The sequence below is a fragment of the Drosophila ananassae genome, chromosome XR (assembly GCF_017639315.1).
Source record: "Drosophila ananassae strain 14024-0371.13 chromosome XR, ASM1763931v2, whole genome shotgun sequence".
Lineage (NCBI taxonomy): Eukaryota > Metazoa > Arthropoda > Insecta > Diptera > Drosophilidae > Drosophila > Drosophila ananassae.
Window position 1 is genome coordinate 11,865,025 of NC_057932.1, and position 16,695 is coordinate 11,881,719.

Consider the following 16,695-nt stretch of genomic DNA (forward strand, 5'->3'; position numbering starts at 1 on the left):
AAAATTAAAAGAAAACATCTCCTCTTCGGGGAAGATGATCACTTCCTTTTAGATACTCTTAGATGTAGAGTATCTAAAAGGAGAAAAATTTTAAAACATACCATTGATTACAATTATATACTCCTGGATTCGTTCGAAAAAGAAAACTGTTATGAACTGATTCATTTAATCAGTGTTCTCTTTTACACTTTTCAATATTGGAAAAACCCATCCCTTTGTGAGCACGATCTCATTTCGTCTTGAACAGCATGACAACTGTCACAGCAAAAGTGGAGTCCAGACCTATGTGAAATAGCATCCGAAACTGAGGCCGTGAACCCGGCACACTTAGCGTGTGCGTAAAACGTTTTCACAAAGCCTGCATTGGTAGGCTGGTAGGCTGGGAGGAGGAGATTGTCTTGTTACAAGACTTCAGCGCACAGACAAGTTTAAATCCCATATTTAATTATTAAAGATTATTAAAAATTAAATAATTAATTTATTAATATTATTTGTTTTTATTATTGATGAACCGTGATGAACCCAGTACCAGGGAAACGAGTAGAGATAAGAATCTCTATTGAGCGAGAGTAGAAGCAATAGAATAGAAGCAACACCGTAAGTGATGAAGAAGCAGAGCAGGGCTATGTTTGGAAGGAAAATTAATCAAATTATTTTACCTCCAAAAATATCACTGCATACGCGAAGCCATACGGATCTAAAAATTGCAATTTGTTTTTTTTTTTGTTTTAAATGTGTGTAGGAATAAACACCGAATGTATATAGTAAGCTTATTACAGATTTTATAAAAACGCAGTGCGCACAAAAAAAAACACGTCCGTCCGATTTAAGAAAAAGCGAGGAAATTTTTATAAAAAATTTTATTCAATATTTTTTATGTATTCAATTAATATAACATCTTTTTCGGTCATTAGTTTTAAAAAAATAATCTTTTTCTTTAAATAATTCTGTAGCATAATTACATTAGATTAGAATAGTAGCTACAGTACTATTAAGTACAGTATTAGATTAAATACTGAAGTCGAGAAAAAATTGAAGTCTAGTCTAAGTTAGCGAATTATAACGTTGAGTCGAGTGCTTGTACTTTTTCTTTTCGTCGGTTTGAAGTTTTATAGTAAACAGCCACCTTTTGTTTTAAAATAGTTGAGATGCTAAACTAATCTCTTTAAACAAATTCCAATAAAATTTCGTCGTCATCTGGAAACGTTGGAGCTCCTTGATTTTCTTCTTGAGTCTCGGGAATAAGGCAAGGCGTATCCGGTACATCGTCTTCAATTATTGAAATGTCCTGAGTATTTGGAACGATCAATTTATTCTCAAAGTCGTTATTTGCGCTGGGTAATTCCATGCTGGTGTGATCATATCATACAATGATGTGAAAGAATAATTTTTCACATGATCATTTAATTCTTCTAGTGTTTTGGACCCGGGACTTGATAGCGGGCAAAGCTCATAATGCGATATAAATATATCGTTGACGATGTTTTGAGTATCTTCAAATATGATGCTGGTTTGACTCATTTTTTTTTATTATAATTTTTTTAAATTGACTCGGTTCTTTCGTTTTTAGATTTAAATTGATTTTTTCCTTCAATTTCCTAAATGGCGCTTTGGTTGTATTGTAATTGTTAATAATAAATAAGTAATACAATTAAGTATTAACCAGACAACCCTCAATGAACAAATAATAACGCACAATGCCAGAAAAAGAAGTGAATGAGAATATCAATAGGGCAAGAGAACAACGAACAGGCGAAAAAGAAGGAACACATTTGAATGTGCCTCAATCAATTAATTGAGATTATTAGTAAATATAATAAATTAATATTAATGAAAAGAACTTCATGAGATCCACTTAAAAAATAACCAAGTTTGGAATTAATAACAAAAGGCTTAATGAGGTCCATTTCACGTATGGCTTCTAAAGGCGATGAATTTTCAGCAACAGTTCACATTAGTGCTGCAAAAACATCGAGGTTTGGCACCATCAAGGTTTCCGATGTATTAAAAAAAAAACATTGATAGTATCGATGTTTAGAACAATTTTTTTGTAATTATTTGATATACAAGTTTAAAATCTTAAATAAAAGCGAGTTTTTTTTCTAAACCAAAACAAATAATAAATTTAATTCAATGAATAGTAAGCAAATCAAAAATAACAAATCAACAAAATAATAATAACAGCCTTCAAGGCCAAAAGCTCTGCTTTGAGATCTGTTGAGATCGTTGGACTTATAATAAATGTTAATAGTAATAATAATTATTCGTTTATCCATTGATTTTTGCTAAGAAACACTATTTTATCCACATTTGAGGGCTTAAGGGATGCCCTTTTATTTTAACTTATAATTCCAGCTTTGCTGAAAGTCCTCTCGCTCTCAATTGACGTTGCTGGAACACACAAAATTCTCTTGGCATACAATTGAAGAGCTGCGTCGTTGATGGCTCGCTGCATGAGATAAAATTACAATTAAATAATGCATTAACTAATAAATAATTTTTACCCTACTTTCCAATACTTCAACGGATCTCGATTTTCGTCAATGTTGGCACTTTGGTAGTACTGTCGCAGGGTTATAATAGAATCAGTTCGACAATTTTTTATCTTTTGCGCGATGTTTCTTTTTAAAAATTTAAGCAGTGGTTGGCTTGATTCTATTGGTGTTGGCGGTTCTGAAGTTTCCTGCGTTATATCCAGACTCCTGTTTATATTAGATATTTCATTCTCTAATAATTTTGTGGCTTCTTGAACATTCAAAGGCGATAAAAATGCTTCCTTTTTGAAACGAGGATCGAGCAGAGTTCCAATCCTAGTTGGTGTGCGTTTTTCGTATTCTAAAAGTTTTTTTTTTATATTTGCCACGAGAAGCTCACGCATTTTAAAGCCTTCATCCGTTGGAAGAGTTGTTTTGATATCCTCCATATTTTCTAATAGTCAGCAGAAAAATGGTATGATTAGAGAAATCGTCACAGTTGCTCCAGCCGATATTTTTTGGGTAGCGTCATTAAACGGTGCGAGCATCTTTACAATGTCCATTATTCCATTTACTTCTTCCGCAGTTAGAGGTGGCGGTGACTTGGGAGTGGTCAGCAGAACTTGTCCAAGTGCTTCTCTGGTCGCAAGTATTCTCTCTAACATGGCATAGGCGCTGTTCCACCTGGTAGGCACTTCTTGCTTTAAGCCATATGTTTTGTTTGGCAACTGTGCCGCTTTGAATTTCGCATATGCGATGTTGCTTTGTTTAATATATGTGACCATTTTTTTGCATTTGATTATTACAATTTGAATGTTGTCTACTGAAAGACATTCTCTTACTATAAGATTAAGAGTGTGGGCAAAACAAGGCAGATGTCGTTTTTTTAATTTTCACACATTTTGATCATAGATCTGTCATTGTCAGTCACAATTGTGGAAACCTTGTCCAATATGTTTCACTTTTGAAGCACATCACTTAATGTGTCACCAATATTATTGGCGGAGTGGTTTGTTTCATCTTTTAAAGACATTGTGGATAGAACAGCACAACGCAAAATATAATTGTCGTCAACAAAATGGCATGTTATAGTAATGTATGACATATTTGCTACTGACGTCCACAAGTCAGTGGTGATAGCTACAATTTCAATATCCTGTAATATTGACATCAACTTTGCAGTCATTTCCTTGTAGCGCATTTCCATGTTAACATTTTTTAAAGTTGTTCTTGATGGTAACTCGTAGTAACTCGTAACTCGTAGAGGATCAAGAAAAGCAACAACTTTTCGAAAAGAACTTTCCTCAACGAGACTGAAAGGTTGAATGCTACAAGCGACAAACTCGGACAGTGTCGATTTTACTTTTGCGTTCAGAAGACTTGTCATATTTTTACCCTTGCAGAGGGTATTATAATTTTGGTCAAAAGTGTGCAACGCAGTGAAGGAGACATCTCCGACCCTATAAAGTATATATATTCTTGATCAGGATCACCTCCTGAGTCGATATGAGCATGTCCGTCTGTCCGTCTGTCCGTCTGTCCGTCTGTCTGTCTGTCTGTCTGTCGGTTTCTACGCAAACTAGTCTCTCAGTTTTGGAGCTATCGAGTTGAAACTTTGCACACACCCTTCTTTCCTTTGCAGGTAGTATATAAGTCGGAACGGCCGGGATCGGTCGACTATATCCTATAGCTGCCATATAACTGATTGATCGGAAATGCCATAACTTTGGTGTTTTTTAAGTTAGAGAGTTGGGACTTTCCACACATGTTATATTTGACCAAAATATCTTATATACAAAATTTCATAAGGATCGGCCGACTATATCCTATAGCTGTCATAGAACGATCGAAATTGGCATAACTTTGGTGTTTTTTAAGTTAGAAAAATGTGACTTGGTACAGATCACTGTTTGGGCAAAATAATTCGATATGCTAAATTTCATAAGGATCGGCCGACTATATACGATCTGCTATATATCTAATAATATAAGATGCGTGGCGCCACCTAGCGGACTGCGACTGAACTGCAAGGGTATATCAACTTCGGCTCCGCCCGAAGTTAGCTTCCTTTCTTGTTTTTAATTAAGAATGGCAAAATGGTATTTGATGATTTCGGCAGGTCACTCACTTTAAGAGATGGGTCCAAACGTCTCAAATGATCTCTTAAGTTGGTAGTATTACCACTAGTCTTATATATTTTTGCGCACGACTTACATTTCGCAAATTTGCCATCCTTCGACTTTTCAAAAAATTGCCAAACTTTTGACTTGCCAGGCATAGCTGCTGCATTGCTGCTCAGAATACAGCTACTATTCTCCTCATCTGAATCATTTATTTCGCAATTGCTTGCCGCATTGTCGTTGCCTGTTGTGATAGTTGCCTTGCCTGAAAACACACAAGCCATGAATTAATCACCTTCAAACAGATTAGAAACATGTACTTAGGCTTTCTATTTACAGGACTAGCCATCGTACGACCGCCAACACCAATTTAAGCCCAAACCTGCTTCGCGCGCTTTTAGTAAATTTTGTGATGGTAATCCATTCAAACAAAACATCGATAGCGCAAAAAAAACATCGATGTTTTCTTTAAAAAATAAAAACATCGATAGTATCGATAGTGTGCCGATGTTTTTGCAGCACTAGTTTTAAGTCAATGACCATGACCATCAATCACCATTTGGTTTATATTTTTTTTGGACAATTCAAAGCGGAGAGTTGTATGGGCTGACAGATGGTCTTATTATTTTTCCGTCTAGGAGTTCCTGTAGTTGCCTTTCAACTTCTCCTCTCATGTTTGTGGCGAATGGGTAACTTCGAGTAAAAATGGGGTCTTGAGTACTAGTACGTATTTCGGCCTTAACAGTTGTATTCACCGCTTCCCCTGACGAAAGTGGTTCAAAAATTGATGAATATTCCTTGAGTATATTGTCTAGCGCTTGTTTGGTGTCGTCATCATGATCGCTATCAATCAGGGCATGGACATTGGGGGAATATCTTGCCAGGAGGGGTAGTTTAACACCAGGGGATATTAATAGAAGATCGGTTTTTCGATCAATTAGGGTTTTCGCCTGGGGAGATCGGGGGAGATTATATAAGGTAAAGTGTCTGATTGCACTCAACTTGGTGAATGCCAGCATGATCCTTATCACTGCTCTCCCCAAGCCGACGCACTACCTCCACGTGGTTCTCCCTGGATTGTCACTCAACACCCGTTGTTTGACAAACTAAAGCGCGCGACGAGAGTCCTAGCTCTTCAAACTAGGTTGTGGCGTAGGACTTGAAATCCACCCACGGAAAACAAATCTTCAGTGAATGTAGCAGATGAAGCCTCGGAACGGAACCCATCTAAAGTTGACGACCATGGCACACGTAAAAAGGACAATGATTTGAGAGTATGCACTTGGAATGTACGCACATTGTACAGACCAGGTGCTGCTCAACAGCTAGCAGATACCCTCAATAAATGTAGGGCTGACATCACTGCTATCCAGGAAATGCGATGGCTAGGACAAGGTTGCCTTAGGAAGAAGAACTGCGACATTTACTACAGCTGCCATCCAGAACGGCATGAATTTGGCTGTGGCTTTGTTGTAGGCGCCAGACTGCGGCGCCGGGTCTCTCACTTTCTGCCAATAAACGAGAGACTTGCAACGATCCGAATTACTGCCAAATTCTTCAACATCAGCCTGATATGTGCGCATGCCCCAACCGAAGAAAAGGACGATGTCACCAAGGATGCTTTCTATGCGGAGCTCGACCGGGCTTACGGACGCTGTCCTTCCCATGACATTAAGATCCTCCTTGGGGATTTTAATGCCAAGGTAGGGCGAGAAGACATCTTTGGTGCCACCGTCGGGCAATTTAGTCTACACGAGACCACCTCGAGCAATGGTCTCAGATTAATAGGCTTTGCCGCAGCGCATAATATGGTAGTTCGTAGTACTGGGTTTCGTCATTTGGACATACACAAGGCATCATGGCTCTCTCCTGATCGACTGACCAGAAATCAGATCGATCATGTTGTGATCGATGCAAGGCATGCATCTAACGTACTCGACGTGCGATCCTGTCGGGGTCCCAACATCGACTCCGACCATTATCTTGTTGCAGCTAAGATTCGCACACGGCTATGTGTTGCGAAGGTTGCACGTCGAGGACTGTTGAGAAAGCTGGACATCGGGAAGCTGCAATCACAACGGACAAGGGATGCATTCTCCACTCAAGTCACAGGCCTACTGAGCCGAGCAACTCCAACACCTGAAGACATCAGCAATATGTGGGCACTCATATCCCACTCCCTGCGAACTTCTGCAGAAGAGGTCGTCGGATTCCAACGTACCCCAAAGAGGAACCCATGGTACGACCAGGAGTGTCGCGACGCAACAGCTGCAAAAGACGCCGCCTACGGAAGAACACTGCAAGCTGGGGCCACTAGGGCTGTTGTCGAGGTCTACAGGTCAAGGAGGAGAGATGAGAAACGCCTCTTCAGACGCAAGAAGAGAGAACAGGAGAGGCGTGAGTGTGAGAGCATTGAGAGCAGCAGAGACCGGAATGAAGCTCGTAACTTCTACCAGAGGGTTAAGCGTCTGACCCAAGGTTTTAAGACTGGAGGAGCTGCGTGCAAGGACGATGACGGAAACCTAATCACAGATGCAGAGATTGTGCTGAGGTTATGGAGGGATCACTTCTCAAGTCTATTAGCTGGCTCTGGCCATGATGACTATGGAGAGTATGATCCACAAACCCCAATCTATGGTACTGATGTGGACGTACCGACCCCGAGCCATGCCGAAGTCAAGGATGCAATCCAACGACTTAAAAACAATAAATCCGCAGGTGCTGACGGCCTGCCGGCTGAATTGTTTAAGGCTGCTGGTGATATGTTGGTAGGGAGCATGCACAAACTAATCAGCAAGATATGGCTTACGGAGAGCATGCCCGACGATTGGAACCACAGCATGATCTGTCCTATCCTGAAGAAGGGTGATGCCACATTGCGCACCAATTACCGTGGCATTAGTCTTCTTCCAGTCGCATACAAGGTCCTTACGAGCGTACTGTGTGAAAACCTGAAACCCCATGCCGAAGCACTGATCGGACCTTATCAGTGCGGGTTCAGGCCTGGCAAATCCACTATTGACCAGATTTTCACCTTGCGCCAAATCCTGGAGAAGTCCTGCGAAAATCAGATCGACACATATCACCTCTTCGTCGATTACAAGGCAGCATTCGATAGTCCCCGGCGAGATCGCCTATATGCCGCCATGTCTGAGCTTGGTATACCAGCAAAGCTAATACGGCTTTGCATGATGACATTGAGCAACACCATCAGCTCTGTCAGGGTAGGAAATGACCAATCTGAAACCTTTTATACCAAGTGTGGTCTCAGACAAGGCGACTCGCTGTCTTGTATGCTCTTCAACATTCTAATGGAGAGTATTATAAGGAAGGCTGGTGTGCATCGGACGGGCACTATTCTAACAAACAGATGTGTCCAACTCCTTGGCTACGCTGATGATATTGATATCATTGGCCGAACCAAGCGTGATGTTACAGCAGCCTTCGGGGCTATTGAAAAAGAGTCAGCTAAAGTAGGACTGGCAGTTAACATGGATAAGACAAAGTTTATGGTGTGCTCTAGCAGGGAATCGCGGCGTCTTGATTCCCAGCTATCTGCAGGAAGCCATAGCTTTGAGTCCGTGAAGGAATTCATTTACCTTGGATCTGCAATATCTAGCACAAATGATGTCAGCCTGGAGATTAAGCGGAGAATCACACTTGCCAACAGGTGCTACTTTGGGCTCAGTAGGCACTTTAACAGTAGAGCTCTCTCTCGACCGACAAAAATAACACTCTACAGGACGCTCATTCTTCCAGTACTCTTATATGGTGCGGAGTGCTGGACAGTGGTGCAATCCGATGCAGCTGCTCTTGGAGTGTTCGAGAGAAAGATTCTCCGCAAAATCTTTGGTCCAATCTGCGTTGGCGATGCTTATCGCACCAGATGGAACCACGAGCTGTATGAGCTGTACGGGGATGTTGATATAGTAAGCCGAGTCAAAATTCAAAGACTCCGCTGGCTGGGTCACATCGCCCGTATGGAAGAAGACGCTCCGGCTCGTAAGGTATTTGATGCGGTAATCGTCGGAAAACGGAGGAGAGGACGACCCCGGATACGTTGGCAGGACCAGGTGATGGAAGCCCTGTCTACATCTGGTGTTACCAACTGGCGAGCGCGGGCCCAGGACAGGAAAGCGTGGAGGCAGATTGTGCAACAGGCTGTGACCCGATAGGGTTGTGATGGCCATTTATTTTATTATAGGGTTTTCGCCTTCTTAAGAGTATCGTCACCAATGATACCGTCGAAGGAATTCAGGCCGGGGAGGACATAGAAGGTGGTAATCGAGTTATAACCGATTCGCGCCGGTGTCGATAAGAAACCTTAACTTGCTGCCATTCTTCGTATTGTATTCTATGTATGGCACGCTGGATAGGCGTCCGTCATAAAATCTGCTTCTTCGTTAGCGTTCTCATTATCGGCCTTACGGTATGGGACATCATACTCAAGACTCGTGTCATGGGCGCTCACCGCTTCGTCTTCGTAAGCAGTCTGACAAGCAGAATCTTACGTGTCGTTATCACGCATTACCACCACACTAGATGGAACCGCCGTCATGTGGAACAACCGTTGTACTTTCCTGAAGGGATTTGAGCCAGGCGAGGTATTAAGGGACCTATCATCAGAGTCGTTTCCACGGCGTACGCCAAAGCCGGACTGATAAGACTGGCCAGACCAGTTTGACTTCATCCTAATGGCTGGTCGTGGTCCTTGGAATCTGTTGAAACTTCGCGAGTTACCGGATGAGTTATCGTTAAAGTTCATGCCCGCCGGTGCCCTTATCGGTAATTGGAACGCAGACGAATTCGTGGGGATGATATTGGGGACGCATAGCGTGATACGCTTGTTGGGTAACGGGGTTGAAAAAATGGGGTGAACCTATTCGTGTGTTCCGTACATACATTTCCCGATACGTTCTGCAGCTGTAAACAAAACGAATATGCTTCAGGCCAACTTTTCGGACTTCGGATAATCAGTAACCTAGAGGCATCGCCGTTGAGCCCCCTTACAAAAACATCCAACGCCTTGTCTCTATACATTTCAATTAGGGCGCTGACCACGTTAGGGCATAATCTGATTGTTCTAGATTATTCAGAATCACGGAAAAGTGATTATTGACCTCTTTATAAAATTGTTCAGGACTTTTTTGTGTTAATTGGCTTTGTTGGTATTCGAGGGTTCTGATGTATCGCTTGTCGGCGTAGTGAAATGAGAGAACCCGCTTAATTTCCGGCCAATTATCATCTTCTACATTATAAGAGCAAAGCGCTAAATTGGCGTCACCTCTTATTTTTTGCCTAATGTAAAGAATAATGGACCTATATAAAGGCTCGCCTACAATAATCTCATAATCGTTAACAATGGCTTGCGCCCTGTTAACCCAGGATACCTATTTCCCGGGCTCCCCCTCAAAAGTCTGGACTTCTCATAATCTGACAGAGTAGATGTTTCTTTAATGTCGTACTCAGTGCGCGGACGAGCCAAAGGAACGGTTTGGGTTACCGTAGGGTTACGATTTTCGGAATCCTGTTCTAGCGTAGCTACCTTCGCCCCCACTTTCCTAACATCCTCTGTAACTTCCATTACCTGGTCTAATAGGGCCTTAAGGTATCAAATTGAATTTAACGTTACTTATCTTTGGTCAAAGTTGGTTTAAAAGAATCTTATAATTAACAAACAAGAGACTAAAACAACAAAAAGAACAAAAATAGAATTAAAAGAATTTGAGACTTATCTTTTCATCTATCTATCTTATCATCTATTATAGAATGAATCACACATAGAGTGATCCAGACGAGATAAAGAACAAATAAATAAAAAGTCAAGAATTGAAACATCATAAAAGAACTAGACTTTACGTTAAATTTCTCAAAAAAAAGTTTGAGGAGGACTGTTGCAAAAATAACACAACTTGGAAGCAACAGTTTAAAAGATTTAAAACATTAACATTAAAAAAAAAACATAAGGAAGTCCAGTAGTGATGTCCTCAGCAGCTCAGGTCTTCAACGTCCAATCATAGCTCGACCTGAACAGGTGAGCTGTCATCAGTAGGCCCAAACAGTGGCGGCCTAGTTCACCACTATTCATACTGGGTCATGGCCCAAAAGTCCAAGGGACGATCAATAGCTCCAAGTTTTCCGCCCGGCAGGGCAAGCAGTCGAGCAAGCATCTCCAGATTCAGTAATAGCCACTCAGTAGGACATCATTCTTGAGCAGCGCAGTTGAGCGATATGCAGCCCATCACCAAATTCAGCAAAAGCCCAAAGATGATTCTGTAAAACCCTCTCCAATAAACAAAGAAGACCAGGGTGAAATTTAGTTGTTTAATAAACTGAGACCTGAGAATAAATGCATATTTTAGCTAAATTGTTGCCCAAAGCTCATTCCATAATGCAAAAAGGATGAGATGGGGTAATTTCCAATGAGTAAATAGCATTAATAGGGGTCGCCAGGTGCAGGCTCCATCAGGTTCAGGTTAAAGCTCAGGTAAAACTCCTTGAGCTGTATAATTCGGTCAGCCATGTCTTGGCGGCCGAATCTATTGGCAGGTGGCTCTTCTTCGGAATAGTATTCCGCATTCAATCCATTAGTTTTCATTCTGGTGACAATTTGATTATACATGGCTACCATCTTGTCAAATATTTCAATACATTTCTTCAACTTAGCATTAGGAGAGGAACCCTGATCATCATAAACAGCTCTAGCAGTGGCAATATTAGATTTAGATTGCATCTGGGCTTGCTGTAAGGGGCGCTGTTAGGGAATATTGGACGATGTCTGCATTAAAATGGCTCGCTGCAGTGGACGACGACTGGGCCGGGACGGCGCAACTGCTCCTTGGTGAGAAATTTGCGCTTCAATGCCATGTATGTAGGGCAGCCCCTATATGAGCTGATATGCTGACCACCACAATTGACGCATTTGGCCGGAAAGTCAATTCTTTCACAAGCCTGGCCAGGGTGGCAGCCGGCGCATTTCATACATGCGAAATCATAAACAGTCACGCATAATATGCAGTTCCAGTGTTGAGGAGTTCCTTGTGGAACTCTCTATTACCTGCTCACCATACATGAGGAATTCCCCAGTGCTGGTATATGAAATTCGTTATGGAATTTTTGTATGGGATGTCCTATGCATCGGTGACCTGGGAAATTTTCTCCCTGCCAAGAATTCCTAGGGAAGGTGTTTGCAAAGAACTCATCAAAGAACATCTTGGTCATATTTTGCAAAGAAATCCCTTTAAAAAAAAATCGTTGGTGAGATCATTGTAGAATTTTTTACAAAAGTTTTAAAGGAAATCCAAAGGAATTTCTCGAGAAACTCCTAAAGAGGTTCCTTAAGAAAAGAAAGGAAAAATCCCCCAAATAAATGTTTGAACCCTCCAAATAAATTTAAAACCACAATTATTTTACATTGAATTTAATTTTATTTCTATAATTCCAATTTTAATTTCATTTTTTTCTATTTTACTTTTAAGCAATGTATTTCTTAATTATAATTTCAATTATTTTTTAATTATTATTTCAAATTATTTTTATTTTACTATCTAATCATTATTTTCTTCATTTCCAGACTCAATTACATTTTCCTCTTCTATTATACTTATACTATTTTTTTTTTTTATAGTTAGCTTTATTTTCGGCATTTTTCGCCAGTGCCAAGGCCTGTCGCAGTTGTCTTTCTGGTGGTACCGCCGGATTCACAAGAGAAATCGCCTCTGAAATAACATTTTTGATTAGAATAATTATTTTTTAAAAATTATTATTTGTATTCTTACCTAGTAAAAGTGGGAAGAAAGTTTAAAAGGCTTTGAGGGCATCCTTTCCATTTACTCCATCCTCGTTGTGGGTGGATATTATATCGCTACTCAGCACCTTCTTTATCGATTTAGAAAGGCACGTTTCGGAAAGTAATTTCTTCAGCTTCTGGACCTGTAAAAAACACTAAACATTAGAAAACAAGAAAGGAAAGTTAACTTCGGGCGGAGCCAAATCAATTTTGTAATAAAAATGTTGGAAACAGCGGCTAGAACAGCGCTTAAAATTGAGAGACTATTTTGCGTAAAAACATACAGACGGATATGCTGGAGACGGACATCAGGAGGTGATCCTGATCAAGAATATATATACTTAATGGGGTTGAAGATGTCTCCTTCACTGCGTTGCACACTTTTGACCAAAATTATAATACCCTCTGCAAGGGTATAAAAACATTTTTTCCAAATATTTAATACTTACGAATATGCCTCTATTCGTAGTTTTAATATCTCCTTCCATTTGAAGGAGCTCCATAGGTGATTTTATTGGAAACTCCCACTCATCCACTTTTGTCGTATCTGCTGTATTCTTTATTAATATTTTAATATATGCGGTCTGTGCAGCAACTGCATCCTTAAGTTGCTCCACAGACCGCTGCAGTTGAGCAACCTCATTCCTCAAATCCTCTATGGCATCCATTTCTGTTGAATAGAAATAGTTTTTATTATGTTATTTATAATTTATGTTATACTTACAGGAAACGGCACCATTGTCCTTCATAATTTTCTCCATCTAGGTAAAATTAATATATTTATTGATTTATTATTATAAAAGTTTATTTGTATACAATGTATGTATATACGAATGCCAATTTTTTTTGTTTTTTTTGTTTGAGAACCATGGTGGGTGAATCTTCGTAAGATATGCAAAGCGCCGTCGCTCAACATATGCCCGATTCGTACTTAAGTACGTCTACGGACTAAACACCTCCTGGCATTAAAAAAAAAACACTTAAAAATGGAGAAATGGACCTAATACCATATCCCCTTGATATGGTAATGCCACCGCTTTTCTAATCCTATCGGTAACTTTGAATTTTTCTAAATCGGACAATTCTAACCGAACTGAACAAATTCCTAAACTTCCTAAACAAAATGAATTTACTGGTTTCTCGTAGAAACTAGTTCTTTTTAAAAATTTTCTACCTATTATGAAAATTTCACCTGACTCTTCCTCAAAATCTTTAATATGTATTGGGATGTTGCCATCTAAAAAACAATAATTATTTGGACTTCTACTACTAAGACAACATCCCTTTAGTTTTAAAATACTATCTTTCAGGTGAATCCTATCTTCTTCCCATTCCAATTGGCTGCCTTCTAATATTTTCCTATTTATTTGCTGAAGAATTTGAGTTGGTTTACGGACACTTTTTTTTAAATTTGTAAATAATTTTCAAATCCGTGAGTTGATTCTGAAATCGGATTACCGAGTTGCTTAACAGTATCTCTTACATGCAGTAAACTGTGAACGTTATAGGAAACACTATTAGTACCAAAGACAATAGGGAAATTTATTACAAATAAATTTAACATATTTTTTGGAAACACTATTAGTACCAAAGAAAATAGGGAAATTTATTACAAATAAATTTAACATATTTTGCGCGATCTCAATATTCGACTCTCTTTGATTATCAAAACAAAGAAGTGCGCACAATGCAATAATAAAAAGACGTAATAAGCTTTATTTGGTATTGTAGCTTTAAGAGCTACAATACCTGTGTATAATAAAAATTGTCTGAACTCTGTACTTTTCCAGTGTGGAAGCTCTAATAACGATCGCGGCTTCCTTGCAAACTCCACAGGTATGTGATTTCGCATTGACAATAAAGCTCCCGAAATCTTTCCAATATTCTCCTTTTAAATCCCATAATTTAATTGGTTTCTACTTAATCTATTTAAAAATTTGCGCATGACACCCAATTCGAGAAGGTGCATACAATCTAGCGGAACTTGAGTCACCATTTGGACGCCCATCCTTTCAAAAGCGGACTGAACATTTACAAATTCTAATTTGTGATGATTTGGGTACTTTCTGCGACGAAAGTCTTCATCTGTTATCAGTTCACCACAGGTTGTGGAAAACGTCAAAACAGAATCAACTTTGCGAGCTACCTGGGTGCATTTACTGCATCCGTTGCTCGATGTATTTCCAGGAGTACCCGTAACAAATGCTCGTGCAGGAGCGTCACAAACGATTGCCCTAAACTCTACTTTCATTTTCTTATTTGAAATGGTGACTCCGTTATTTATAATTTCAGACAACTCAGACGTAAATTTCCCTAAGAACTCTTCGATGTGAATGGGCTTGTTATTGCCCATAAAAACACCAATTGGCAATATTAGGTGGGTTTTGATATTGTTAATCATTAAAAAATCGGCCACAACTGATTTCGTGAGCTTTTAAATAACGGAAGACCGTCAATATTTACATCAATGCTAAGCACGTCTGGCAAGTTTGGAAATGAATTTAATGAATTTAATTGCTTGGATAACCCAATATGCAAATAAGATCCTCCGCCTATTTCTGCAATATTGGGTTTCTCCAAGCAAGTTGATTTGTAAAAAGCCCTCACATTTAAGCTATGAGAATTTAGTATATTCACTAAATCCATAGCACAACTCCTAGTTGGTTTATGCTTTATAAACCAATTCCTCAATTCAGTATTTAAACGGAAGGCATCTACACTAGCACTAGGGATATTTAAAAATTCTAATTCTTCAACATCTACCTCACCATTTATAAAATCCCTATTCTCAGTTTCCCTATTTTCTCCTAAACTATCGAAAATTATCGTTCCTATTCAATATATCCCTTTCTTGACTAATGAGCCTACGCATTTGCCGTTTGCTCAACATATTTTTTTTAAGTTTTTAACTAAATATAAAAAAAAGGGCATCGCATATACATTGGTAATTTTTTTTAATTTATTCAATAAATATTTATTTTTTATATTATTTATTTTTTATTAAAATAAAATAATTAAAAAATGAATTTACGTATAAAATAATAAAATAAAAAATTAGTAATAAATTAATGCATTTTTTTTTTATTTTTAATATGCTGTGCACACTGATTCCGTTTCACGTTTTAAGACTACTCGGAACCAATGTGCGGTGCATCAAAAGTCTTAAAGTTCAGTTGCATTTGCGCATGAGCATTTATAGCCTTTTCTTTTCCAATTAGCGCACAACATTTATTTAAACAACAATCCTATTTATTTTATCAAACAAGGTTCAGTTAAGTAAATGTTACTTTGTAAAAATATACTTATGTAGATGAACTTCGTATTTAAATAAATAGACAATTTACTTGCCAACCCACACATTGCGCTAATTGGCAATAGAAAAGGCACTACAAATTTACGCAAATCCACGTTTTCACTTTTTAACTTATATATTTATGTAATATTTATTTATTTACCTTTAATATATATGTATGTTTCCAAAATCGAAAATATTCCTCTTGAGTTGTGTGAAACACTTAAAACGCAGCCTGATTCGCCTATGCAAAAAATAAAATGCAAGGCACAAACCGATAAATGACCGCAAATACTAATGGTGACTAATGGTGCCCACATACATACAGTGCACCGAGTATGCACGCGTTTTAAAACAATGCGCCTTTCACTGGGCCTTCAAAATTTATTAACTTATTAATATTTTCTTCTAAAAAAATTGTTTTTAAAAAATTTTATTATGTTATATGACATGTGTGTATATAATATAAAAATAATTATTTATATAATTCAAATATGTTTTATATGTTAGTTAAAACTATATAAAGAATCTTAAAAAATATTTTAAAATGTCTACCACAGTTATATCCCTTCCCATTTTTCTATTTACATATCATATATAATACATTTTATTTTTTATTTGAATTTAAAGGGTATTTATTGAGCGAAACGATTGAGACATTCCCTATCTCTTATTCTCTATCGGCTTCAGGTCTGGAAACAACAGTTAATTGTCATCGCGCCCGTCTTCCAAACACAAAATTGTAGGGCCTCCCGAATAATGAGCAAAGGGTTATCTGCCTAAGAACAAAAACAAAACCTCGGAAAAATACTCTCCCTCTCCGCTCACTTACTTTTCTGAGAATTTTTTTCTCTCATCGACTGTCTTTGCATTTTCTATTGTTTTTAAAGACGTTGCATCTCACTCTTTTCTCAGTGTGTCCCTCTCTAACGTTCAGGAATATTTTCCTTAGTAATTTTTTGGTACTGCAGGGATACTCAAAGCTTTATATTATAGGTCGTCGGTATTGTTTTCTCATAG

General features: G+C 38.7%; 1 protein-coding gene across 1 annotated transcript; it reads right to left on the bottom strand.

Annotated features, from left to right (window-relative positions):
• Positions 1–12,149: 12,149 nt before the first annotated feature.
• LOC6498826 lies at positions 12,150–13,081 on the bottom strand. Its single transcript, XM_032452980.2, has 3 exons — positions 12,833–13,081; positions 12,373–12,526; positions 12,150–12,312 (listed from the first exon to the last, which is right to left on the bottom strand). Exons 1-2 carry the CDS (start codon positions 13,049–13,051, stop codon positions 12,395–12,397), a joined length of 351 nt encoding a protein of 116 aa, XP_032308871.1. The 5' UTR covers positions 13,052–13,081; the 3' UTR covers positions 12,150–12,312; positions 12,373–12,394.
• Between the last annotated feature and the right edge of the window lie 3,614 nt (positions 13,082–16,695).